Source organism: Uloborus diversus, chromosome 2 (assembly GCF_026930045.1).
Source record: "Uloborus diversus isolate 005 chromosome 2, Udiv.v.3.1, whole genome shotgun sequence".
NCBI classification, from domain to species: Eukaryota; Metazoa; Arthropoda; class Arachnida; order Araneae; family Uloboridae; genus Uloborus; species Uloborus diversus.
In genome coordinates, this window is record NC_072732.1 from 101,007,931 (window position 1) to 101,035,761 (window position 27,831).

The following is a 27,831-nucleotide window of genomic DNA, read 5'->3' on the forward strand; positions in this document are numbered from 1 at the left end:
CAACTTTAAGTATTAATGCTCTTATTGATATAAATCTGATTTTCCTTCGATTTTGTTTCAATGAAATCTAATTGTTTAAAACCCTGTGCTGCACTGATGTCCAGAAGGATTTCACCCAATGCCAATTGGGTGTACATTTTTCATAATTAAGTGCTTAAAAATTTGTTATGAAAGCTCATTTTTTAATTGATCAAATAAAATAACCTGTAGTACAAATATTTTATTGTAGCTAATATCATGTTTCCCTTTTTGTACTTACCATATATGCCGAGTGTGTCAGAAGCTTGTTCACATACTTTTGGTGCATCCTATATTATCTTTCCTAGAATGTATGCAGTGGTATTATTCACGGAAGAAGGGGATGCTCCAGCGGTCATTCCGGAGAGCTGGCTCCTACGGGAAGGAACAATGGCTTTTTGGCCAGATAAAATATCTAGCTTTGGCCTTGACAGGCTGGTTAAAAGAAAGTCGAAACCAGAAAGTGACTGGACCACATTTCCGATTCGCACGCTAGAGAAGGGAATCGGTAAGTTTGTTTTATTAGATTCCTAATTAAAAAAATAATAATTAATGTTGTTCAGAATGTTGAATCAATTTCCTTTTTTTTTAAAGTATCAGCTGTTCTTTCAAGCAATTTGTTTTTTCGCAGGTTCTTATTTGGAAGCCAGGCAAATGTGCCATTTGGCAGAAGAGGGTTCGGATATTGCGTTGCAACAACAAAAAAGGCGCAAAAAACCTGTTGCCAAATTTCACCCAGAGGAGACCTCTGAGGAGGATATGTTGCCCTCAAGCCCCCCCAAAAAAATCAAAAAGGCAACCAATAGCCTGTTAAAGCCCCCAAGCTTTTATGAAGGGGAGAAAAGGTCTTCCCAAGAAAAAGGTAAGCATTATATTGTTAATCCTAGTTATAAAAATGTTATTTTGTATTTGTAAGACTAGTGAGTAATTTTTCCCCTCTCCATGTAATAGATTACTCTGGCACATCTAGTATTATCAAGGAGGTTGAAAGGAGATCTCAGGAAATAAGTAATCATTATGTTTGCAACTATTGTTATAAACTTGTTTAACTAATGTGAGACTTGTGAGTAATTTTTTCCTTCCTTCTGAAATAGATTCTGGGACATCTTTTTCTGCAGAGGTGGGGAAAAGCAGATCTTCCCAAGCAACAACAAGTAATCATTAAATTGTTGACTAGAGTTTATTAACTGTTTATTTTATTTGTGAGACTTGTGAGTAATTTTCCCACTCTCCCCGAAATAGAACCCAGTACATCCTGTGCTGCAGAAACAGAAGAAGGGAATGAATACTGCCATGGTAATATTATATATAATGGTTGCTACATACTGCCATGGGCAGGTAAAAAGGCAGTAACTGGAAATTTTTCATTTAATTTTTTTGCATTTTTGTCATCTATTGTATGTTACCTTTATTGTACAATCTTCCTTTAGGTTTTTCTGTATATAAAATTAATACATAATCTAAAGAGTTTCTTCAAATATCTCAAAACTCGTTTCCGCAGATACTGTGGTTTATCTGCCCACGGCAGAATAGTTTTAGCGGGGAAAGATTAGCTCACTTGGAGGGAACTCGGTACAGACACCATAGTTTAATCCCTATTTTCAGAAACTACTAAGAACATTATAGAACAGAAAAATTCCCGAAATATAACATCAGGTACAGTTGTGCATGCGTGCCTGTTTTTCTTCTGTGATTAAACAGAAATGTATTATGTTGTCTGCAAAGAAATATTAAATAGTTGTTTTAAATAATTATTGTGAACTTACCTTACAGACTACCAATTTATGTATATTTTTAAAAATCAAATAAAGTATAGTTTAGAATAGCTCTATCAACTGTCAAGAGGACCTTGTTGCATGGATTGCTGTTGCATCTGTCATTGTCTTAGAAACACTGGGTGTATTTTTTGTATAGATGCCATCAATGAGGTAATGAGACTTATGTCATATTATGGGATTTTTTCTATTCTGTAGCAATTTTAGCTTTGAAAAGAATAGTTTTCATGATTTAAACAATTTTTGGTCAAAAACTTGTTGAGAACAATTAAAAATAGACCATGATGTCTCTGTTGATTTTTGCCCAAAATGAGCTCTTAAAGAAACCCTGCAACAAAAAATTTCTTTGTAACATGCTTGTATATTTTAAAATGCTTAGGTTTTGTTACCTGTAGGACATTCAAAAAGGAAAAAAAAATAATAATAAATAAAATAAATAAATATGATGCCTGAGTATCCTAAATTTATGAATCTTTTCTAGGTTTTCATTATATTAATGTACTTAAATAGTTGTTTTAAAAATGACTTAATTAAGGCCCCAAAGAGGGGGGGGGGAGGCATATCAAGTTGAGAAGTTAGTGTAGAAATGTAATGCAAACCCATGAATTTCAATTTCTTTTTTATTTTAATGTGTGTGATGAAATGATACGCAGATACATTATATGCAGAAATCTATGAGGTTATATAATGATAATGTTTAGAATGAAATAACTAAATGGCAAAAATATAGTTTGGTGTAGTCTTTTTGTTAAGAATAAAGAATTAATTTTCCAGTTTCTAGAAATCTACTAATGTATAATGACTCATACACTAATATTAATTTCTCCAGGAATTTTGTAAAACATTTTTTCAGTTGAAAGATTTTTGTTTTCCAGATTTAGCTGCTGTAAATAGGAAGCTCAGCTTCCTTCAACAGTCAATTGAGTCACAAGGCCACTTGTTGGCCTTAATTAACTCAAAACTGGACCAACTGCTAACCACCAATCATGGGCATGATCCTCCAAAGCATGAACTAAGCTTGTTAGATGTTTTCCCCATCCAAACAATGCAAGACTTTGACTGTGTAGAAAGTGAGCTACGAAGTGGCTCCTTTCAAAATGCTTGTGTAAGTACCCAGTAGCACAACACTGAAACCAGTGTTAGAATCAATTTTGTTAAATCTGTACTAATTGGATGGTAAAAAAAACATCTAAACTTTTTTTGTCATTTTGAAAAGAATATTACCTCTACTTGAAGTGATTTAAAATGAAATCTATCTTCGTAAAAACGACCAGTTAAAACTAGCATTAGATAGATCATCAGTGATCTCTCCTTTCTATGTTCAAAAATAATTTTAAATAACTTCCCTTTGAAAGAAAATTTTTCCCATAATCTGCTACAGTGCATGATATGCACCCTAAAAAGTGGGCAGGGGGGGGGGGGGGGCAAAAAAAAAAAAAAAAGACTGCTAAATGCCACAGGACTTGGCAACACCAAAATAAAGAGAGAGAGAAAAGTACAAAATTTTGCTGGGGTTGGTTTTGAGAGCAGATAGTGGCAATAGATCCAAATTGACATGAATTAGATTTACATGATTTACCCCAAAGTATTTTGAGATGACAGAAACACTTGGAATAGTTTCATTGAAGCGGCTGATTTTATTAGTGGTGGGCACTGTATAGCATTAGTAATTAGTAGAGGGGCCTATTCCAAAATGCTATAAAGTACTCATTTTGTGAATATTTTAAAATTATTTTTTAAAAAATGATTTAAGGTAGGTTCATGGGTAGGTTAGGGTAATAATGACTGGGGTAAGTTTTTTTTTTTTTTTTTGGGGGGGGGGGGGGGGGTTGATTTAAGCAAGTCTTTATACCTCTTTTGATGATACTAAATTTTCGAACCAAAGTATTTTTGACCCCCTCCCTTCTTCCCCTCCTTTTTTTGTACCAGGCTAAGATAATTATGGCCACATGGAGGTGTTCAAGTAAAAAAGTTAACGGAAAATTACATAAACTGCAACTGAGAGAAACTAAGAAAGAGAATTACTAAAACCAGAAACATATGGAGAAGTATTAAAAACAAAGTATGGCATGAAAATGCTGGGAGAGGTAACGTAAAAAGAATTAAAAAAACAAAAAGGATCCATATCATTCTCTCCCCCCCAGTGACAAGAAATTTTCTTATATTACATTATTCGTAATTTTAGATACGGTCGGTAATTATACCCTTTCTTAAATATTTGAAAGTCAAATTAAGAAGAATTAAGTTAATTATTTTTCTTTATTCTAAAAGAGTACCATAAATCACCCTAAAGCATTTAACTTAATTTCTTTAAAACACAAAAAGTTCATAATAGAAAATCAAATTGGTCATAATCTCCCTAAATCTATGAGTCAAATTTAACCAGCAAAAAATACAGTTCAGGAGGAAAAAAAGAAGAAAAGTTACGGGATTCATAATAATTCAGCTTATTTTATCTGTTGGATTGGCTGTCAAAAATATCTTCTACTTAATTACTTAATAACTAATTAATAAACTTCTATTGATCAAACTTTTTTTATTCAGCTGTGACTGCTTTTTTGAACATAAGAAAAAAATTATTTGCATGTTTAAGGTATTTTTAGTGCATATAGCCCAGGTGCTAGTTATAACATTTTCTTTCATATTTCCAAATTAAAATTATTTTGCAATGATAATTGTAAAACGTTGCTTTGATTGAGAAAAATACACAGATTCTAAAAGTTTTAGCTTTTGACTTTTAAGTGGTTGTTTTCATTATTAGATTAAAATTAAATTGTGATATTATTATTATTTTGTATACTGAACAATGTAAATTGTATGTGTAGTACAATCCAAAAATTTGGGAGAAGGTTGAAAAACTTTACCCAGAATAGTTCCTATCACCGAAGCACATCCACTTTCAAAATAGTCACCTTGAGCAACTATGCACTTCTGCCAACATTTGTATAACTTTTGAAAACACTCCTGGAAGCCTTTTTGTGAGGCCTCCTGTGATGAAGCTTTAACTTCATATGACAAACGAAAGGGGCATCCTTGCAGGCATCTTTGCAAAACTGCTGAGAATAGGTAAAAGCTGAAAAGTCCATCTAAGCTGAACTATGCCCCGTGTGATTTTCCAGGAGTGCTTCCAGAAGTTATATGAATATTGGCAGAAGTGCATAGTCGCTCAAGGTGCCTATTTTGAAGGTGAATGTGCTTTGTTGATAGGAAACTATTATGAGAAAGGTTTTATAGAACTTGTTCCTGAACTTACGGATCATAAACTCCTAAGAGGGATAGGCTGCATTTTGACGACTGACAGGTTGGAAATGCTTTCTTGAAGCGGTGATGTACACAGAAGTACAATAAAAAAGATATAAAGTAAAAATATTTTTTAATAATACATGTGAAAAGCAAAAGATACGGCTCCAAGTAAGCTTTATAAGTTTTTTCAACAGGCAGCATGGCACACCTCACATTTTTTGGTGCATAGAACTTCGAACAGTCTGGAATACTCCCGGCATACCTCAAATTTTTTGCGTTGAGGAAATATTTTCGATCCCACATTGCTATATGATTTCAAGTTGTCACAAAGCTCTTAAGGACCTTCTTACCCTCTTAGGAGTTCTGAAACACCCTGTTATTTTACAGACTGATCACTATGCCACTGATAAATATAAGCTTACTTTAAAAATTTGTAAAACATACATACCAAGTTAATAAATAGATCCATAGTAACTTTTTGTGGTTATTTTTAAGAACAAAAAGCAAAAAGCGAGGTTTTTTTTCTTGAAAATAAAAATTGTTTTACTTCTAGTGATATAAAAGTTTCAAAACATATTTTAAAACCTTTTTCTGATTAAGAATTAAGGTTAATTTCTTTTATGTAAAAAAATGTTTGTTATAATGGTACTCTGACAGAAAAAAAACATTCCAGAATGCACTCGTGACTTACTGAAAATGGGTCATGATCAACAGATTGCCTACCTCTGGTATTAGGTGTAAAGTTTTTATATTTCAAAGAAAAAGGAAACTGCCTAAATTTGGGTGGTTGGATTGGAGCTATGATGAAGTTTGAATGGAGCCACCTCCATGAGGTGGGTTCTAAGTGATTTTCTTCTAATTCCGGGAAATAAGCAAAGAGGTACTACAAAGTAGTGATGCAGTGGTAAATAGCAATCAACAACGTTATGACATGCAAAATTAGCAGGTTACTGCAGAAAGAATTCTGAAGCATTATTGCACAAGAAGAAAGTAAAAATAATTTTTAAAAAGAGTGTTTAGTTACAATTTTGATTTATGAGATTATAATAATAAAATTTCTGCAAATATTCATAATTTCACTGGTTAACCAGGGGGGCTTAAGTATCATACGGTATGAAAATGTTTTTTTCATGGGCAAAGAATCTTACTAGGCATTCTCAGTACAGGCAATTTAAAAAAAAAGGCTTAAGAAATTGAAAAAATGACAAATGTATTTTGTGAAAATTCAGGGCCCTGGCAAGGAGTCTGAATTGATTTTGATTACCGAACATTTTTTTTACATGAACATTTAATGTCAAAATATCTGAACTTTTTCCATCATAGATGATTAAAAAACATACAGGTAAGAAATTTTAAAATGTTATGGCAAAACAGAGCCTGGCGTGGGATCTAAATATACTATCTTTGAAAAAAAAAAAAAAAAAACACTACACAAACCAACACACAAGTTTTCAAACCACAAGGGATTTAATTTAAAAAATAAAATTGACCTGCATTTTCATGTAATATGTAAATATTTCTTTTTATTAGATTAAAATGATAGGAATGACTGGTGGTAGCTGCATGAAAAACGCTGTCCAGAACATCATGAAGAAAATCTTGATTGATGAGTTGGCCACACAGTTCTCTTTTAAGGGACAAGTGTTAGGGAAGCGATGCTTTTCTTCCACACAACTTTATAAAATTGTAAAGCGTAAGTATTACCATATTATAATTCATGTAAGGTTTTTTGGTTTTTTACATAACCCTATGTAGTATTTTTAAAGAATTTTTTTTCCCAGGCTAACAGTATTGTTTACTGTTAAAGTAAGCATCAAGTAAGAGTTTCGAGACTTCAGGGAAAATATTTTTTGAATTGTTCTAGATCTTAAGGCAGTGCTAAGGGATATAAATGGGTATTTCAGGGGTAGTAGTTGTCCTATAAATCCTAAAATCCCTAAAATTTTCATTAATTTATCCCCCACTTGTGCAGAAAAATCAAGTTCAACTTAAAAATAAAACATTTCATTCATGATGATTTGCCTATATTTTAGGATAAAATAAGACTTTGTAGACTATTATGAAATTTTCTGTAAAAAAGAAAGAAAAACCTATGCTATACTACACCCCTTTTTTCTGGAGAAGGGGGGGGGGATCAGTTAACCAAAACATACGCCAATATAAAGCTGTTTGTTTTCTCTATACTTGGTAACTCTTGCAGTCATTCCTCTTCTGAAGAATAAAAAAATAAAGGAAATAAAAACTGCAGCAAATGTTGCAGAAAAGGAGTTAGGGGAACGGAATAGGACTAGACATTTTTGATTTTTTCCACTTCGAAAAGAAATGAAAAATATGAACCAGGGGGGAGGAGGGTTACCCTCCTTTTCTCAAATTGCATTTCTGTGACAGATGGGTAGGGGGAAGGGGTTGAAAGTTATCATAGCTTTTAGAAACAAAATAAATATAATGTGTTGAGGAAGAACCCAAATCTAAACCCTTGGTTGAAAAAAATGTCTATAGAGCTAAATTTAAATGGGTTGTCCCCAGGTGGGAAGTAATATTTCTTTTAGCGCTTATCTTGTGTTCTAGTATGAGCATTAACTTGTTCTTCCAGCTCAGGGTCAGTTTGCTTTGTGTTTCTGTTCAGTGAAGTTGGATTGTTTTTGCACATATAATTTTTAGATTTAGTCACTAATTTTTTTGCTTTAAAAATTTAATAATAATATGTTTTACTAAAACGCCAAGGAAAACGAAATTCTCTTCCTTGTGGTTGGAAAGCGCAGACAGAAATGGACAAAAGATCAGCACATGGTGCCGAACAGAAAAGGAGAATTTAAAGTGCTTTGTTCTGTTGGTACATTATCTTTTCAAAATTGATAATCAAGCATTTTTACAGGTATTGTCGACTCATGCTGATGCAGAAAGACATAAGAGGTTGACTAGTAGCTTGAAACATCAAGCTAAGTTTTAAATTCCATATTCTTAGTCTTCTACTGAAAACCAATTGGTAATGATGTAGCAATCCAAAGCTTTTGTTCCAAATTCACTCGAAGATCAAATTTCAAAAGAGGAGGTTTTCTTAGTTTTAGTTGCCATAAAAATAGTTATTCATTTGCATTTTTAAATGATTTATCTGTAATTTACAGGGATATTTTTGACAATTCTGAGATAGCAAAAATTATCAAATTATCTGATAAAAGTAAGTACATAATAAATTTTGGACTTGCACTTATTAGGGATATCGTTTCATCATTCTTTGCAATTCATTTTGATGAAATAACAACAAGGCAGGTAAAGAGGCTATTTAACATACATTTATCCAACTGTCTGTGGTATATATTACCACTTCATGATGTGTCACTATGTTGAAGAATAAACGATTGAATGCATTCTATTGTATTTTTCAAGCTTGAATTTGAAATTTTTTATCATCTACTAGAAAAATCAAGCTCATAAATTACGTTTCAGTTTAAAAAGACTTGATAATTGTTGTCCTAAAATTATATCAAAATTGTTTCCTAAATTTTTTTAACCACTCCGTCCATGATATTTTAAAGCTTTAAGTAAAACAAATTGAAAGTTCAGATCTAAAGTTGTTTCTCATTTTAAGAATATTAGTAGTCTCTACCAGAGCTTCTAATCTGTTGTCCCAGAGAACAGATTCTCCAATAATTTGAACTAGCACTTATATCTCTTTGCATCTCTCTGCATCACTTTTGTTTAGAATGGTCAAGTAAAATATAAACTATGAATGCTTTGTTTTTTATTTAAGCTTCCAACACAATGCAGTGTTTACAAAAAAGAATTGCTTTTGTTCATCAGTTTCAATTACCCATAAAGTGCCACAGTATTACACATACATAAATATGTATAGCATACATAAAACAAATGCAGAAAAAAAACTTTAACTTAAAAAATGCGCAATGCAGCAGTTTCAAAAGTTAAGCACAATAATGGTGATAAACAATTAAAAAGAGGAAAAAATAAATAAAAAAAATAATAATAAATGGTTGGAGGAATTATTATTATTATTTTACTTTTTTGGAGCTAAAGACAAAGAAAGGCGCTTTGAGATTGGGAACAATCTGAAAGCGCCTTTCCCTGTCTTTGGCTTTAAAAAAAAAAAAAATTATTCCTCCTCCTTTTATATATATATATATATAGAGAGAGAGAGAGAAAGACTTGCAATGTTTTTTTTTTTTTTTTGGCAGAGACTACTGTTTTAATAAGATGTTTTAGCCTAATGAATGTTCATAATTTTCATATATCATGCTTTTAACTTTCTAATTTTATTTCAGATGTAGTTCAGAAATTATTTAAAGATGCAAGTGATGCCAACATGAAAAACATAATTTCAGAATGGCTTACTCAATCAAAATTCAGAAAAAGCAGAAAGTAAGCAAGTTACTAAGCAGTGCTCATAAACTTTTAAAAATGAAAAATAAGATTTAGTTTCAAAATTGCACAAAATGCATCCCCTGGTTACTGCTGTAAAATTTAGATTTCTTTATAAGTGGTGAAGATAAATAAGCTGAAATTTTATTATTAATACTAACCAGTGTTACCTTTTGTTTATGTATTATTCAATTTGAATCTTTTCAACATATTTTTCTCGTAGTAAAATAAATTAGTGAAACATGATGGTATAAAATTTCACGTACATATTAAATGTATATACAGTAGATTCCAGAATATGTGCGGAATAGAGTGGCATGGTAATCTTGGATAATCTACAAATTAAATAAAGTGTGTACAATATCTTAAAATGATCTATTACACTGGCATACCATGGGGGGGGGGGGAACGTAAGAGCTACAAAAGAATTGCTAATTATTGTAAAACAAATTGTGCTTACAAATGAACTGCAACCAATCAAGCTAGGTTATACCAAAAACGCAAAGGGGGGGGGGGAATTTTTTAAAGCCTAGTCTAGTCAGGCCCGGATTATGTGTGTGTATTGCATGATAACATGCTCAGAAATCCAGCTAAGGTATTAAATGTATTTCATATATGAATCTCCTCCATTTCAAATATGAGACCTCCATTATAACATTTTATGTTATTTCTATATATAATGAGTCTTGCACAAAATTCAGTTCCTTATTGATTACAAAAAGTTTTAACTCAAAATTGGTTTTATTTTATTTTCAGGGAAGAAAGAGCAAAGAAAAACAACTTAAATGCCTCATTGGAAGAGGATAATTGCCCCACTGAAGATCACGATCGCATTTTTGAATTTGAAAATGGAAACACCTACCAAGTGTTATGAACTTTTTTTTTTACTTACTAAGCGATTGTGTTATTATCTTTTATTTTTTTAGTTATGATTTTTTTATTATTTATTTATTTTTTGCTCTCAATTTTTGTCACCAAAAAAAAAAAAAAAAAAAAACAACCTAGTTTTCTTTCTAGAGTATTTTTTTGCTTCTCGCTACCAGATATAGTTGCAACACAGTCCTTTTATTTTACATCTGTTAGTCTTTCATTTTCTTTGAAGTCTTTTATATGCAATTAAATCATGCTTTTTTTTTCACCTGTAATGCAAATGATTCAATGAAGTCTGATTCACACAAGACAAATGTATCGAGGCAGTAACATGCTTGTAACAAGCAGTTTTTCAATAAAATAACAAACATTTTTGACTTTTCAAGCTATCATTTAAAAGTATATTAGACATAATATTTATGAAAGGAAATTTCAATACATTAGACCAGTTGCTGATTTCACAGAAAATGTCAGTTTTATATTAGCCAGAAAAAAATTTCGTCTTTTGCATGCAAGTCTGTTAACATGTATCATTTTCTCAATATACTCTATTATTTTTTAGCAAACATTAAAAGTGTTAAAACTTAATTATGTGTAGAATTATAAAATTATGTAAAGTTTATCCTAAATATTTTTAATATTGAAGTGTGAGAGGCTTTAGTATCACTGTAAAGAGTAGAAACTAGCAGCTAGATACTGTGAAATACCCTGAAGTGAAAAAAAAAGGTACTTTAAAGTGCTTTATTTTTATTTCAACTTCAGAGTGGGAATCGTGTATTTGCAACTGCTGATCTTGACCTAGGATTTTAACAAATGAATTTAGGGCAGGAACCATGGAAAAAAAGGACTTACAGGGCTTGAAATTGCGTACTGGATTTTGTCTGTTTTTCACATTTGTGGCTTTTAATCTCTGTTTTTTGTCAATAATCTCGCTACTTTCAATCATATGTAAGTGTTTTTTTTTCCCTTTCTGTTCTGTTTGTGACATCTGTGTTGAAAATCTTTTTGCAGTCTTAACAGGATAGAAAATTCGGTTTTCTGAGTATTCAGCAATTGTCTTCTAAAGTGTACACAGGTTTTTTTTTTTTTAATATGTTCTTATAATCTTAATTTAAACATAGTTTGATTGCTAGAAGCGTAGAAGAGATTCAAAAAACTTAATCTGAAACGTTCTTAGCAGTAATTTTAATACCTCTTAACTAAATAAAAAAATTTCGTTTAAATGCGTTTCAATTTTTGAACATTTGTATTGTTTCAGTGGTTACTTTTTTTTTTCCGAAAGCGAAATCGGAGCCACATTGCGCTGAAAGTAAATTCTTGATTTATCTTGATACTGAGCAAAAGGACATTAATGACATTTATTTTTGACATTTATTTATTTTTTTATTATTTGACATTTATGACATTTATTTCCAATAATGACATTTATTTTTGCCCAAAACATATGCATTTATGTTTGGGGTAATTTCCCTTAAATATTTATCAAATATTTTATGAAGAAATGTGCATTAAAAAAGGTTAACATTTGCGAAAGCGGTTTTGCATGGACAATTCTACTTGATAATTTCACCAACATTTTGTTATGGAAGATTTTAATACATATTTTAACTAAACAGAGTGAATTTTTTTTTTTTTACCTTTACATTTGATACAAAGACACCCTGAAACAGAATTATTTTTATTAAATGACTTAGTTACTCAAAATTTAAGTTACACGTGCAGGGCATCAAAAGCCAAATTCTGTATTTTGCTGTATGCTTTAGGTAATAGTTTTACTCTACTGGTATATCAATGACGAAACAAATTATGGGTTTCTGAACGCTAAGGTTCCAGCATAAAGGAAACATCTCGTTTGTAGAGAAAAAAAACTGCTAAAAAATATGTTTATAGCCATTCTACTGAAAGCGGTCACTTTGATCAGCAGTTGATGGTTCCTGTATTTCATAAGAAATGAAGTTAAAAAAAATTTCAAAAGGAAATGATGAATTTTTTTGCTTAAGAAGTTAACACATACATTCGAGATTACCTAAGCAACAAGATTTTGCTCATTACCCTTTTAAATTATCATTTTTGATGAAATGTCATGTACAAGTTCCGTGAATGGCCCTTTACTATCTGCAGTTTTCAGTTTATGAATTTCCTCTTTACAGCAATCTCATGCCAGACTTGCTTTTAATGTGTTGTCAATAAATTTTTGTATATAATTTTTGTAAATATGTACAATAAAATTTTTGAAATTTAATTTTGTTTGCATTCATCTCACCTGTACACATAAAATGTGTGATTAAATGTTTTTAAACAATTGGAATATTTTTGGTTTATATACATTGTGCACAATCAAAATTTAATAATATTATGCATTAATCATACATTATCACTTGCAAAATAATGAAGGTAAAATAAATAAGTCATGTTGCTAAGTTAAAGGATAGTTTTGAATAAATGATATGCAAATATCTTCAGTAAAAATTTGTTTTGGGGTTACATGCAAAATTTCTATAGATGCTAAAAAATGTGGGCTTTTTGTGAATGATGGGGGATGGAAAGGTGAAAAGAATACGGAAAAAAAGAATGAAAATTAATTCATGAGTTGGAAGTGAAAATAATAACAGTCGAACCTCGTTAAAACAAGCTCAAAGGGACCATTAAAATAAATTTGTTTTATCCGAAAAACAAATGGCGCTATGTATAAGCACAAAGGACGGGGAATCGCAAATAATTCGTTTTAAGCGTGTTCGAAGTAACGAGGTTCTACTATAAAACACCTTGAAAACATACTGTCATATCAATACGTATGCAAGATTACAAAAGCAACATCTTGATATTATCCTGACATATCAGTACGTATGCAAGATTACAAAAGCAACATCTTGATATTATCCTGTCATATCAATACGTATGCAGGATTACAAAAGCAAGATCATCTTGCATAGACCTTGATTTCATGCTGTCATGACAACATCTTGATATTATCCTGTTATATCAATACGTATGCAAGATTACAAAAGCAAGATCATCTTGCATAGACCTTGATTTCATGCTGTCATGACAACATCTTGATATTATCTTGTTATATCAATACGTATGCAAGATTACAAAAGCAAGATCATCTTGCGTAGACCTTGATTTCATGCTGTTATGACAACATCTTGATATCATCCTGTCATATCAATACGTATGCAATATTACAAAAGCAAGATCATCTTGCCTAGACCTTGATTTCATGCTGTCATGACAACATCTTGATATTATACTGTCATATCAATACGTATGCAATATTACAAAAGCAACCTACCTTGATATTTTCCTGATATTATGCTGCATACACCTTGTCAGGCAATATTGTGGCAGCCTGCTGACAGCATAAAGGGAGTAACATAACAACATTGAGGCAGCATTAATGCAAGATGATTTTTCTTGCATGTCAATCTTTATGCAATACTGAGGCAAGATATTTTGCTTACTGGGTTGCTTTCAGCTACAAAAATTGTTTCGTCCCTTAATAGTATTCTCGAGCTTCTCAAGATAATGTTAGTTTTCCTTATTTCCTCCTAAAAAGTGAGTTGATTGTTAAATGGTGAAAGCGTAAACACAAGAAACCTCTGGAATAACAAACTTGATAACGTTATACCCAGGTAAAAAATTTTATTGTTTTGTGTGAATTTGTAAGAATATGTTTTTTTTTAATGTTAAATTAATTTAACTAACCGTATTTTACAGCAGCATTAAGTTGGAATGGACACTATACAAAATATTTTCTTGAATATATTATCGTAGAACGAAATTAAAAATGTTTAACCGAGAAAGAATTTACTTCTTTACGTTCTCAGCTGAAAGGTTTCACCAAATTTGTTTAGGGTTATAGTTTTAGTATTATGCGAGCAAACAATTTTGTCAGAATTTTGCTGATAATTTGCATAGCATGACATAATTAAACCATAACTTAGAAATTAGAAACATCGAAACAGAAAAATTTTAAATTAACCGATTCGGGAATTTGAGAGAAATAACTCAGCTACAAATGCAAAACAATTAGCGCTAGCCAAGCAAGGCAAAGAAGTATCATCTTCTTTTGATAATAATTCGTAATGTCATATAATTAAACTATCTAGTATTAATTGTTATTCTTGTCAGGCCACAATTATTATTTAGTTTTATCAAGAATTGATAAATATCGAATTCAACATCGTGGAAATGGGTGCTTAAAACTACGAACTGCGTAATTTGCATTAATTTTTGACATTTAGTAATGCTTCTTGTATTCTCATTTCTTTCTACGTGGGCCTGAATATCCACAAGACTTTGAAAATTAGTTTAAAAAGAATAAAGCGAAAAAATCATACTTACGAACAAAATTTACTAGACTTATGAGCATTTTCTACGCTACGGCGTTTGTTTTTTCTTTTTCATCCGTCATTAGACGGTGGTTGAATGCCCCCTATAGTTCGTTGGAGTTGCGAATATGTTGACAGTAGGAATGGGACTTTTTTGAGGCTGCCTCCGATCGATTTTTTTGTGAAATAAAGCTAAATCGATAATCCTTCCGCTAAATTTTTCGAAATTGAAGTTCTAAAAATGCAGTTCCAGACAAACTTTGATAATGTTTCAAGCAGTACGGTTCTGGGGCTTTCTCCAAAAAATATTTCGAAATTGAAGTCCTAGAAAACGAAGTTTCGAAAAATTATTTTTCAGAGTTAACTGGAGATTCAATGCCATATGATTTCTGAAAGCTTCTTGTTCAGAAAGAACCAGTAGCGTCGCCAAGGGTTTTGTTTTTCCCTTCTTCTTTTAGACGCACGATATTTGTCAAACCCCGGGCCTGACCAACAAATAGTGAGGGGCTAGGCCCACAATAATTTGGAGGTCCCCTGAAGGCTCTATAGCGGAATACAGGGATTGATTCACTAGGTGCCTGTCAGAATGTATTTTTGGGTGCTGCTTTGTCTATCATAGAACTATGTAAATTTTTTATCATGTGCATTTATAAATCTTCTTCGGGACCTCTCTTAATTGTGACAGGGTAAATTCGCTTCGGAAAGAATGACTAAAAATTCCCCTTTTCCAACTGACGAGTCATTATTTTTCAGCTTATTTTAAAAATGCGTGTACTTTTCGTATAGTTGTAATGCTGTGCATAATTCTTTAAGTAATTACGGGCTTTCTTAAGAAGAGAGGGACTCTACGGTAATCAGGCCGTCTTCAAACCCCCCTGCACATATATAAATGTATATTAATCAAGTATTTTTAAAAAATAAATTGTTATAATCCACCCCTGCTTAGTAACCAGTGGTTCTCAATGAAACCAATAAACAAATGCTACATTATAGCGCATGTATTTAACCTAAAATTTAAAATAAAGAAGCAGTGCACTTGAGTCAGGTCCGAGAGCATCGTATGCAAAGTTTCTCCTTTTCATTGCTAAGTAACACTTCAACTTCCACCACAGGCCAATGTAAAGAGACGTTTTCGATCTGGCAACAAACTCAAATACCAAACGAGCAAAAACTTTCATAGCAGACGGTGGCACCGTGCATGGCTTCGGCGTGCAATGGCTATCACTTCTCTTCCTAGGTTCAGTTCTATAACTGTTCGACTCTTAGGAAATAAAAAACTTTTTTTGTGCATTTCACCATCGACTCGGTGGATTCATTTATCCCCTTCAATATTCATGAAAGTAAGTGAAAAAAATTGGAAGTTATTCTTAAATTTTTACGACCTTTACAGGGTCAGTTATACAATATGTCGAAAGCATCACTGTTTATGTCGTCTGCTACAGTTTTGTTTATTTCTCCAAAATCATTGTGTGATAGAAAATCGTTTTATTTTCTTGATGGGTTACACTTTCGATAATGAATATCTTTTTATGCAGGAGATAAAGATACATTATCTTTTCTCTTCCTCCAAAATTTTAGCTTTTTATTAGTACAATTCCGAAGTAGTATATACTATGTGTAAAGATGGTGTTTCATAGTGCTTTAGACTTTCCAATGTAATATTGCTGATTCAAAGCATCATTTTTATGTATTCCATATTCTTCTTGTCACATTTCACTGGAAAAGTTTTGTCTCTAGAGGTAATTTTTTTAAAAAAAGGCATCTACTTCAGTTTACTTACTTTTTAAAATACTTAAAACTGCTGTGTCTTTTCCCATGGATTCAAATTTTATTTTTAAAGTTCTGTTTTGCATCGCAAAATATGTAAATTGATGTAACAGCAAGAAATTTTTCATCTGGGGGGGGGGGGGGAGGGGGGATACTTTGCTGTGTACTATATATACTTACAATACATGCACACATAGTTAAATGCTGTAGTAGAACACTTTTTTAGAAAGATCTTGGAATCAGAGGTTTTGTGTTGTAATTCCAAAGAGACACTTAGGCATTATAAAGAGCATTTCAAAAATTTATTTAAATGTACAAAATATATCAATGCATTAGCACATCAGAAAAGGTTTTAACCACAATGAGTATTAATGCTCAAATTTTGCAATGTATTCCAAATTTGTTTCCTAGATGTTCGAAGCTGTTCTGTCATTCTTTCTGTTGTATTGTTTTTATTGGAAAAGCATTGAAACTGCAAATGCGAACCAGGAAGCAAAGGGGAGAAAATTGTGGGCATAGGCAAAGCAAAAAATGAAATTGTAACTTAAAACATTTAAAAATTAGATTTTGTACACAAGTCCATTGGAAAAGGCAATTTGGGACACTATGTATAGAGTTTTTCCCCGCTCTAATTTTAGGTTTTCCCGCTTGGTGCATTTTAAATTTTTAGTCTCATAGAATACTTTAATTTAGATTCCACTGTATATCACTGATATATATATATATATATATATATATATATATATATATATATATATATATATATATATATATATATATATATATATATATATATATATATGTGTGTGTGTTTTCATATATACACACCCATTAAATGAAATACAGCCGAACCTCCATATATCGAACTTTCACATATCGAAATTGTCTATATATCGAAATCCCAGCAAGTTTCCATGTTTATTACACAGAAAAATTGTTTCTATATATCAAAGAAATCTATACATCAAATTTTTTTTTTGAAGCATTCGTAGATTTTTTTCCACTTCAGACTTTGTCTCATGAAAAATGAAGGTTAGGGGAGAAAGTTATGTTCACTAGAGGTTGCTACGAAACTCATTAGGGATCTGGGGTTGAGGGGTGTGTAGACAGGTCGTTGTTTCATTCTAGAGTTCTTAAATTCCCTCAAGTTTATTTCAAATCTTAGTTGTAACCAGTAACGTTGTAAAATCAGTTTCAAGTTATCCCTTTTGTCTGTTGATTATCATTTTTAGTCTTTTGATCTGCAGTATTAAGTTAAGTAGATTGTTTTTTTACTTTTCGCTCGATTACATTGTCAAAACGAAAATCCTCTAATGTTGCGGATCAGATTGAATTGCCGAAGAATAAAGATGTATGAAGCTGTAAAAGTGTAATTTCTGTTATTTTTTTAATTACCAACTTTCATTTAATCCGATGCTCGTATAAATTAGAAATTGGGTTTCATACACAAAATTTAACTTTAATTTCAATGTTTTAGGAGATTTTTAGGATAAAATAAGATTTTTTCTATATATTGAATTTTTTTACGGCAATTTGCTACTTCAATATGTGGATGTCAGACTGTATATTAAAAAAAAATTCTTTAAAAATTTCTGCTTACTAGCAAAATTGATTGATAATATACAAATTCTGTCTTGTGTATACATACAAAACAATTGTAGTGAGAAAAGCAACATGTAGTACTTTGGTGTACTCGGAAATTAAAGTATATCTTACAGCTTACATTATCGAAGTTAGTGTTTTCGCGTGGGATAATGTACATACAAATCTTTCCAAACAAAATAGGCACATGAAAATAAGAACTGTAAATTTATGAATGCATTTTTTGTGCCAAAAATCTGGATATTTTTTATTTTTTTCTGTGTGAAAATAAAGCCCTTTAGAAAGAAACAGAAAAAAAAACTTGGTCTCCCCCCCCCCTTCCCCACACACACAAATTTCCAGTTTTTTCCTGATTGTTCCCATCTCTATTAACTGCATGATTTCATATTTACTTTTAAAAAATGCTGTGGTTTACAGAGGTAGCGTTGAATAGATAGGCGGTTGCAAAGTATTCTAAAGTATTATATAATTTTAATTAGGGATGCACCGATTAATCGTTTGCTTTGTGGATTGTTTATAATCGGCCAAATTTTGCCGATTAATCCAGGGTTGGCCAGATTGGACCCAATGGGTTTTTTTGAAAAAACCCATTTAAAAAAACCCATTTTTTAGCCCACTTTTGGGTTTTTTTTAAATTTTCTAAGTTGTTTTCAAAAAAATTAATTAATTTAAATACTTTCACAATTTAAACTTCTTTTTTATTTGTTCTTCACCACAGACAATGAACATAAAAAATGAATTTCGAACTTTAATAGTATTTCTTAACTCTTAGAAGCATTAAAAAAATACTTCAAATACTTTAAATAAATATATTTAACTTTTTTCTTTCACTGGTCTCAATAAATAACTCAAATTATCTTGACTAAGTCCTGTCACTTCAGATTTTCTCAATATTTGTAGATTGTACAGAGGAAACTACTCTAGCTAAAAAGCTTTCATGTGAATTATTTTCTGCAAACCAACACGTCACAAATCTCGAATAAACAAGGTATATTTTTTTAAAGAAATTAACAGATTTTACAAACGGTCGGATAGAAAACAGAATAGGATGGATGTACAGCATTTTTTTCATTATCTTACGAAAAAGTTTAATATTTCTTTCTCCATACACAGAAATAGAAAAACAGGCAACATAAAATTCAAAGAAATGTCTCGATTAAGCTGGAATTCAGTAAAAAGGGATTTAAACTACTTAAGGTTCTACAGTAGTTTTGCATAACAAAATGAAATACAATAAAGTAAAATGCAAAAAAAAAAAAAAAAATGTAGGTATGCAATTAAAAACAAAACAAACAAACAATAGATTTTATCACTCGAGAAGTAAATTTGCCTTAACTGTTGGTAATTATGGAAACTAAAAAACCTGAAACTTGTGGGTTTTGTCATCTTTTATACTTTTCTTCAGAAAACGCTGAATTTTCCAGCTTTTTTTCTCCCAAGACAATTTTTGCGCTTTGTCCATATATTTACGCTACAATATGCTACAAGTACCCCCCATATTTTCCCTAAAAAAAGACAAAAAACCCACATTTCTTTTAAAAAACCCAGCTTCAGTTGGGTTTTTTTGGGTTTTATTTAGAAAACCCAAAAAACCCTGGGTCCATGGGCTTTTTTAAAAAAACCCGGGTTTTTGCCAACCCTGGATTAATCGGCTGGAAAAATATTTTTTAAAATAAATTTTGCTAAGCATACCTTTAACACGAAACTATGATTAATAAATTTATGAACAATAAATACACATAATTTGCCACAAACATTTTATTTTAGAATTGCAGTACGAAAGTGTACAGAGTAAAAACAAATAGTTTAGAAAATGCTTAAAACTGGTTGAAATTTTCAAGCAGAATTCTCACAGCTAAAACTCGCATGACGCTATACAGAACGACATTTAAATTAGAATGTGAAAATTACTTACCCTCCCCCCTGAGCCGCTAGCCCCCCCCCTACACTTGTCATATCACCTGCCTTGCAGCTACTTTTAATTTTTATGTTATAATTGTTATTTCTATTTATCTGTTAAAGGAATAAATGTGACAGAAATAAACAAATATATAAATGATCCCACTGGAACCTCCCTTTAACTCCCCTCCCCCTTCCCGTTACTCTTTCAGAAACATTTTTTAAAGTTTATGATGATACCCTAACACCAGTTTTTGGTGGCACAACTTGATTATTTTTTCAGTTATTTTGTTCCTTGTAACTATACTTATCATTACATCATGCAACTTACTATTTAAATTACTTATTTTTAATTCAAAAAAAAAAAAAAAGAAATCAATATTACTTGACGTAAAAGATTTTAAATTAATTTTTTCACTAACTGATGGTACAAGTAATATTATTCTTTTAATTAATTTATTTTTTATTTTGAACAAATATGCATTTTTCAATGTTGCATCATGTTTCATGTTCAATACTTCTCCTCTTCAGAATAGTGCTTTTAGATAACCATAACCTTATACTTTTTATAACTGATAAAAAAAAAACTTGTTTTAAATGGCTACTAATAGCACTGTACTGCAAAAAAAAAACCTTCAAAATGCTTCTTACATTTCGTCGGCTGATTCTTATCTAAAATGACCTCCTGAATCCGGATATGACCTCCATTTTCTCCCTAAACGCACTAATTTTTTTAAGGCCCCCCCAATTTTTTTTTTTTTTTTTCAATTTTTTTTTAGTTTCAGAGTAATTATTATTATTACTATTTTTTGGAGGTGAAAGGAGCTTTATGCTAACACAGTTTTGGAGGGCAAGAGAGGTTCAAAGTTCAAGATCATGGACACCGATAGCAAACTGAGACTTGGGGGAAGGGGATTGTACCCCCCCCCCCCAAATAGAAAAAATCACGAAAAACGAAAATAAAAGATGTTTTTTAAAAACATTTCGGCTCAGAATGAGAGTATAAGACTCGCTTCTATGGCTCCCATGCTCAAAAAAATTTTCGCGATGTAAAAAAAATTAAAAAAAATTGTCTTGTGAATGTTGCACGTTGCATACGAGTTCAATCGCAGGTCTTCATTCAAAAAGACATTCTTCTGGCTGATTCTTATGTAAAATGATCCCTTGTTTCCAAATACGAACACCTTTCCCCCCATCATGCCCCCCTTTTATAACCCCCCTCCTTTGATTCAGGGCCATTTGTTTTTTATTTGGAGTGGAAAGAGCATTACAATAACCGTAAACATTATTCTGAATGACTAGAGATGTGCAAAGCTCAAAATCTTGTGCATATGTAGCAAAAAGTAAAACTTGCCCCCCCCCTCCAAATAAAAAAGGGGGGAGGGGTGCTTTTCTGCAAAAAGCAGTACGTGTAGGAGGAAAACGGACATCATATTCGGATTCAGGGGATCAATTTGCAGAAGAATTAGCTGGAATAGCCTCCGAAGCATTTGAGAGTTTTTATGCTGCACAGTGTGTTTGGGGGGGTACATGTTTTCTTTTTTGCTACATATGCACAAGATTTTGAGCTTTGCACACCTCTATGCAGTCATGCAGAATAATGTTTACGGTTATTGTAATGCTCTTTTCCTCCTCCAAATAAAAAGTAGACTCTGAATCAGAGGGGGGAGGGGGAGAGTTCTAAAAAAGAGGGCGTGATGGGGGGAAAGGTGATCGTATTTGGAAACAAGGGGCCATTTTGCATAAAAACCAGCCAGAAGAATGTCTTTCTGCGATTCAACTCGTATGCAAGGTGCGACATTCACAAGACAGTTTTTTTTTACATCGCGAAAAATTTTTTGGGCATGGGAGTCATAGAAGCGAGTCTTATACTCTCATTCTTCACCGAAATGTTTTTTGAAAACTTCTTTTTTTAAAGCAGAATAAAAAGATCGTTTTTCGTGATTTTCTAATATTTTGGGGGGGGGGGGGGGATACCCCCTCCAAGTCCATCCTTTTGCTATCAGTGTCCATGATCTTGAACTATGAACCTCTCTTGTCCGCCAAAACTATGTTAGCAGTTAATATGAAGCTCCTTTCACCTCCAAAAAAAAAAAAAAAAAGCTTGAAACTAAGGAAAATTGAAAAAAAAAAAAAAAAAAACTGGGGGGGGGGGGGGGGAGACTTTAAAAAAATTGGTACGTATAGGGGGGAAACAGAGGTCATATTCGGATTCAGAGGGTCATTTTGCATAAGAATCAGCCGACGAAATGTCAGAAGCATTTTGAAGGGTTTTTTTTTTTTTTTTTTTGCCGAACAGTAATTTAAAATAAAAAATGCTCTCAAAGCTGACCACAGGCTTCCTCTAATATTTTTAAATTTTCATATCTAGTTAACATCTAGTTTCATATCTAGTAGTGATTTTATTAATATTAATATGAAAATTATCTGAAAGAAATTGCTTGAAATTTTGAAATAATTTTTGGAAAATTAGGAAAGAGGAGAAAAATTGTCTCTCAGAAAAAAACCGTTAACTATTTCTAAATTCAAAAAAGAAAAGATCAAAAGTGATGGAGGAATTGGTAGCTGTAAAAATAATAATTTATGATCATTAATCGGCAGATTATCGGCAGCCGATTAATCGGTAATCGGCCAATTTGCTCATCGGTACATCTTTAATTCTTCATAGCTATTTTAACTCTCCCTCCCCTTTCACAATGCTTCATTTACTTGCAGTTCAGAATCAGTTAACCGGGATGTTTGCGACCATCGCTATTTCAGACATCCACATATCTCCTGGTTTTCTGGATTACTAAAAAATGCTCTTTACCGATTGTTTACAAAACCCAAATTACTTTAATAAATAGTAAAACGTGTATAAATATGAAGAAAATTATTTAGATATGCATATAAATTTCAAAATATTAAAGACTATTAAATGAAGAAACATTTAAAAGCCTAAAAATTAAAACATTCACTAGGCACCCCCCCCCCCGCCCCTCCCCCCAAAAAATAAATAAATAAATAAAAACACCTCAGTATTCAATAACATTTTAAATTGAAAGGAAATGAAATGAACAATTAAGATAGTTGTTAGCTGTTGCTTCTGCATTGAATTAATATCAATGTATATTTGCTTTTTAAATTTTTGCATTGCAGCCTCAGTACAGTCATTTGTTTAATGATTCCAATTGAGGAGGAAAAAACCTTACTTAACTAGCAAATCACCCTTACTACAACCTCTATTGGAGGAGCGTAAAAGAGTCCTTGAATCTAAGGATTCGGACAACGGTAATCTCGCAAGAATTAAATTGAATAAAATCAACGCAAAAATTAAAAGACTATATGCTCAAATTAAACGTGATAAATGGAACGAATTGTGCTCGGGACGCGACTCAAGAACAGATAATGGAAAACTATGGAAACTGGTTAAAAATATTAGCAAAGAACAACCACAGGTAGAACAGAGTAACACAATCCAGAGTGACAGTGGTGAAATGGCCGAGAACGATGAACAAGCGGCCAACCTGTTAGGTTTACATTACCAACAAATAAGTAAATTGAACTTTACTGATAAAGACATAAAAGTCAAAATCAAGGCAAGCGATATTGTACATGGCTGCCGCAGCAATAAATAGAGTCAAAACAGCATTTTCAGTAAAGATTTTGGCATGAGTGAACTCAAGGCTGCAGTCAGAGAAACTAACCTGAATAAATCACCTGGACCTGACGGCATTCATGGTCAAATGTTAGATCACCTTAGTAAATTTGGAAGGCAAAGGTTCCTGGATATTATTAATTTTTCCTGGAATAAGGAACATCTTCCTAGGGACTGGAGGAGAGCGACAGTCATACCTATTAAGAAACCTGGCAAAACCGGCAGCTCCCCGGAGAGCTATCGACCTATAGCCCTAACCAGTATTGCATGCAAAATCATGGAGAAAATGGTTCTGAGAAGACTCACTTTTCACCTACATTCGCACAATCTTTTCCCATAGGAGCAGTACGGCTTCAGAGAGGGACATTGCACTACTGACCAATTACTTTACTTCTGTCAGGGAATCAGAGATGCCCAAAACAAGAAACCGACTAATCATACAATCGCGGTCTTCCTGGACTTGTCAAAAGCTTTTGACAGAGTCTGGAATAATTTACTAATTATAAAATTATCTAAAAAATTTGGAATTGGTGGTAAAGCTCTTCCCTGGATATACGATTTCTTGAGAAATAGATTAGTCAAAGTGAAGTATAACAGTTCCCTCTCCAGGAGTTTAAGGATCTCTCAAGGGTCAGTGCCGAGCCCAACTCTGTTCTCACTTTACTTATAAGGCATTGAAAGAATTATTAAGGAAAAATGTGAAGTTGGCGCTTTCGTGGACGACATTGTCCTCTGGAAGTCCGATTCTGACTTGAAGAGCTTGGAGAGTGTCATTAACTAAGTCTTAGAAGACATTCGGATTTTCTCTGATGATCACAAACTATGTTTTAATCCAACTAAATCTATGGTAGCCTTCTTTACTACTAACAGAAAGATCTATAATTACCATCCCAATATCTCACTGAATGATCAATTGCTGAATGTGGATAAACATCCAAAATATTTGGGATTTGTTTTGGACCTTGAAATACTGGGAAACAGTCATATTGATCTTCTTGTGCTTAAGGCTAGAAAGAGACGAAACATCTTGAGGTACATCTCTGGGCGTGTTTGGGGGGTCTGATGCTGGAACAATCAGAAACACGTATATCTCACTAATCGGACCAATCTTAGAGTATGGCATCCCAACTTATTGCTCTGCCTCTGCTTCAAATCTGCAAAAACTCGAAAAAGTCCAGCTCAGCGCTGCCCGGATTATTACCGGGCTGAGAAACACTTGTCCTAGTGATATTGTGCTTTACGATGCAAACCTTCAGCCGCTAAGTCTTAGGAGACGAGCATACCTAACAAAATATTACAGAAAGCTCAGAGCTCTTGGTACACAAAATCGTACCTCTATTTACTTCGAAAATTGGTGTAATAACCAAAGGCTCAGAAGGAACAGTCCCTTCGGCCAATTAGCCTCTCTTAATATAATCGATAATACCGTGGAATCACATCATCTGATACAATGTCTAGACCCAGCGGATGATCTTGACGGCGTCTTTATCCATCCTGACTTACCGGTTCAAGTGAATAAACAAACAGCTCTTCCAGCCTATTTAAGCAAGTAGCTCTAGAGAGAATTGGAGAGATTCCAATTGACGCTGTTCGAGTCTACACGGATGGCAGTAGAGACGATAATAACCACTCTGGTAGTGGAATTTACATCAAATCGCAAAACCTTGACTTGAGGATTCAGAGGAGAAACCCTAATTACTGCTCTGTGTTCCGTAGTGAGCTAATAGCCATTGATGAAGCCCTAGACTCACTGGAGCTTCTCCCCCACAGAACCGAAATTTGGATTCCATCCGATAGCAGAAGTGCAATACAGCACCTGACCAGATGGCAAAGTGTGGGAGATAGTGTAGGAGTTTCAATACTCAACAAACTAAAACAACTTTCCGTCTCTCATCAAATTCACATGCAGTGGATCCCTTCCCATGTGGAAATAGAGGGTAATGAGATCGAGGATACCTTGGCGAAAGCTGGTGCTACTGAGGTCTCAGAGTCAACGGCATCACTCACCTTTCAGGAGATCCACTCAAAGATGAAACACAGGGATAATATCACTTGGATTGTCCAGCCAGAACACCATTGGTACAGATGTTCACGACCTGGTGGCTCCCTGACCCCTGGGTTTGACAGACAGGAACAAACAACTCTTACCCGTTTTCGTAGTGGGCTTCTTTAAAATTTTCGGAGGGGTCGAAGACCTTTCAGACTTGTTCCAAGTGTTCCGTTGAACAGGCCTCGCCTCACCATATACTGTCGTGCCTGGGGCTCTCCAGGAGGGATTTGACTGAAGACCCAGTGACGATGCTGGATTTCTTGAGGGTAAACAAACTCATGGATCTGGACTAGCTCTGCTGACCATTGGGGCATGCAACAACAACAGGTTCCATGCTATCAACTAGCCGGAAAATTTGTAAATCTGGTGTTTAGGTTTCCCGCGCTTTTCGCCAGTGCCTAGGATTTCATTTCCAAATGGGTCCAGCGAAATTTGCATGTTCTCAAATTTGCATGTTTTCAAAAGTTTAAAGATTTTTTTCCTTTTCATATCACCTAATCTTGAAAGAGATTTCGAGAGGGAAGGAGGCCGATAGAGTCAAGAAGAGGCAGGCAGTCCTCTTTTCTCTATTATTCTCAAACCTAAACCTTAAGTCACCTCTTTAGGAGCAAAAATTCGAAAAAAAAAATCTGAATCAAGACCTGACATCACTTTCGTGACGTTAGGAGATTCCCCTAACGTGGACAAAGATGGAGTACGTTGCGTTTTTTCGAATTTTAAGGTGAAAAAATTCCAGAGACAGCCCGTGAACTTTTTCCATTTCCCAAACGAAACGCCACCTTTTGAAGACTTAGTTATTAAAAGATTTTCATAGAAAGCCTCCAAAACTTCCCATTTTCTAATCTTAACCAAACATCGACTAAAATTGCGTCTTTAGGACTTCACTGACGAAACTTTTCCAGAGAGTGCCTCCGAATCCTCTTCATTTCCCAAACGTCACCAGTTACAGCTTAAATTGGAGTGTTCAATGTCAAAAGACTTCCGGAGGAGAGCTACCTAGTAACGTAAATTCACCAGAAGTTGCGTAAAACTCTTTTCTTATGACTGCAATTTTGAAACTTTTTCAAAGTAAATCACCAAAGAATTCCTCTCCAAACGTCCCCAAAGATAGTCTATAATCGTGTTTTCCCGAGTTCTACAGCGAAAGACTTTCAGAGAAAGCCCCTGTACCTTCTCAGTCACTTTAACGTTATCACATATAGGTTAAAAATGCGTTTTTAACCTTTTATTTGTGCAAATTTCTGGAAAAAGCATTCGATCCCCTAATATCGCTAGTGAAAACGTGAAATGGACTATAGTTAGGAAAAATACTCTGGAAGGAACCTCAACCCCATCTCACCTAACTTTACCACCAAAACGTTCTGAAAATTGCGTTTTGACATCAGTTTTTCAAATTTCTACGAGAGGGTTCTAGCCCCCTTCACGCATCCGCTTTTTTTTTACTACATTTTTTCAGCAATAGCCGGGGTATAGTGTTTATACTCTAGCCTTTACCTTCACTTTTTCGATAGGGAGTCATTATATATTTACACCTCTTTCTGTTATGCGAAAGTATTTTTATCTCACAATGTGATAATCTACTCAGTTTTATATGAGGTTTTTTGCTTGAGGCATGGTTTTAGCTAATCCAGACTCATGAATATAAAGCTAGAGCCCAGCTACAATCTCTGGATGCTGTAACTGACCTTTCCGGTGTTTGCTTGCAATCTTAGCTCTGGCCATGGGCGATAATTTGCAGCTTTATATCCAGCTGAGATGCATATAATGTTTTCAGGCCTTTAAAATGTTCTTGAAATTATTTATACTAGCGTTCGCCCAGTGATCGAAATTCGACCATATTCATAAATGAATATTTGAGGAAACTTGTATGAATTTAACTATTTCCCACATTTTTATCTCTACTCTAACTCATGTTTACTGCATATCTGAAAACATACAATTTTTATACGGACACACAATACCACAGTAATAATTTATCCCAATTTTGCTTTTTATCTGTTAATCTCAAAATAAATGGATGAAAGGGGATATTTCGGTAATGAGGTCGTTTTCGAAATTTTCAAAGCATTTTTTATTGAAAGAAAATGTTTAAAAACAAAGGTTTTACCCATTTTTTAAATAATATGAAAAAATTAAATTTTTTTAACAACTATTTTAATCTTTGCGCAGATTGAAATTAATTTTTTGACATCATAAGCGATAAAATGCCCCTCATTGATGCCATTAGCACACTGCGCAAATTATCATAACCCGAAAACGCGG

The 27,831-nt window shown here is 33.1% G+C and overlaps 2 protein-coding genes across 2 annotated transcripts in view; both read left to right on the top strand.

Moving 5' to 3' along the window:
- Window positions 1-408: 408 nt before the first annotated feature.
- LOC129216453 (uncharacterized) lies at window positions 409-10,363 on the top strand. The gene is made up of 5 exons (XM_054850667.1): window positions 409-526; window positions 2,669-2,898; window positions 6,567-6,729; window positions 9,314-9,410; window positions 10,167-10,363. The coding sequence occupies exons 1-5, from the start codon at window positions 409-411 to the stop codon at window positions 10,282-10,284; spliced, it is 726 nt and encodes a 241-aa protein (XP_054706642.1). The 3' UTR covers window positions 10,285-10,363.
- A 5,416-nt stretch (window positions 10,364-15,779) lies between these two features.
- The window catches only part of LOC129217204 (all trans-polyprenyl-diphosphate synthase PDSS1-like), a 74,795-nt gene continuing 62,743 nt past the window's right edge, over window positions 15,780-27,831 (top strand). The window contains exon 1 of the mRNA XM_054851471.1: window positions 15,780-15,954. Within this exon, the coding sequence (XP_054707446.1) occupies window positions 15,829-15,954 (126 nt within the window). The 5' untranslated portion in view covers window positions 15,780-15,828. The remainder of the gene's footprint in view (window positions 15,955-27,831) is intronic.

Coding starts and splice junctions, on each gene's coding strand:
- LOC129216453 (XM_054850667.1), top strand. CDS start 409: ATGGCTTTTTGGCCAGATAAAATATCTAGCTTTGGCCTTGACAGGCTG. Junction 527..2,668: donor CACGCTAGAGAAGGGAATCG/GTAAGTTTGTTT, acceptor TTTGTTTTCCAG/ATTTAGCTGCTGTAAATAGG. Junction 2,899..6,566: donor GCTCCTTTCAAAATGCTTGT/GTAAGTACCCAG, acceptor TCTTTTTATTAG/ATTAAAATGATAGGAATGAC.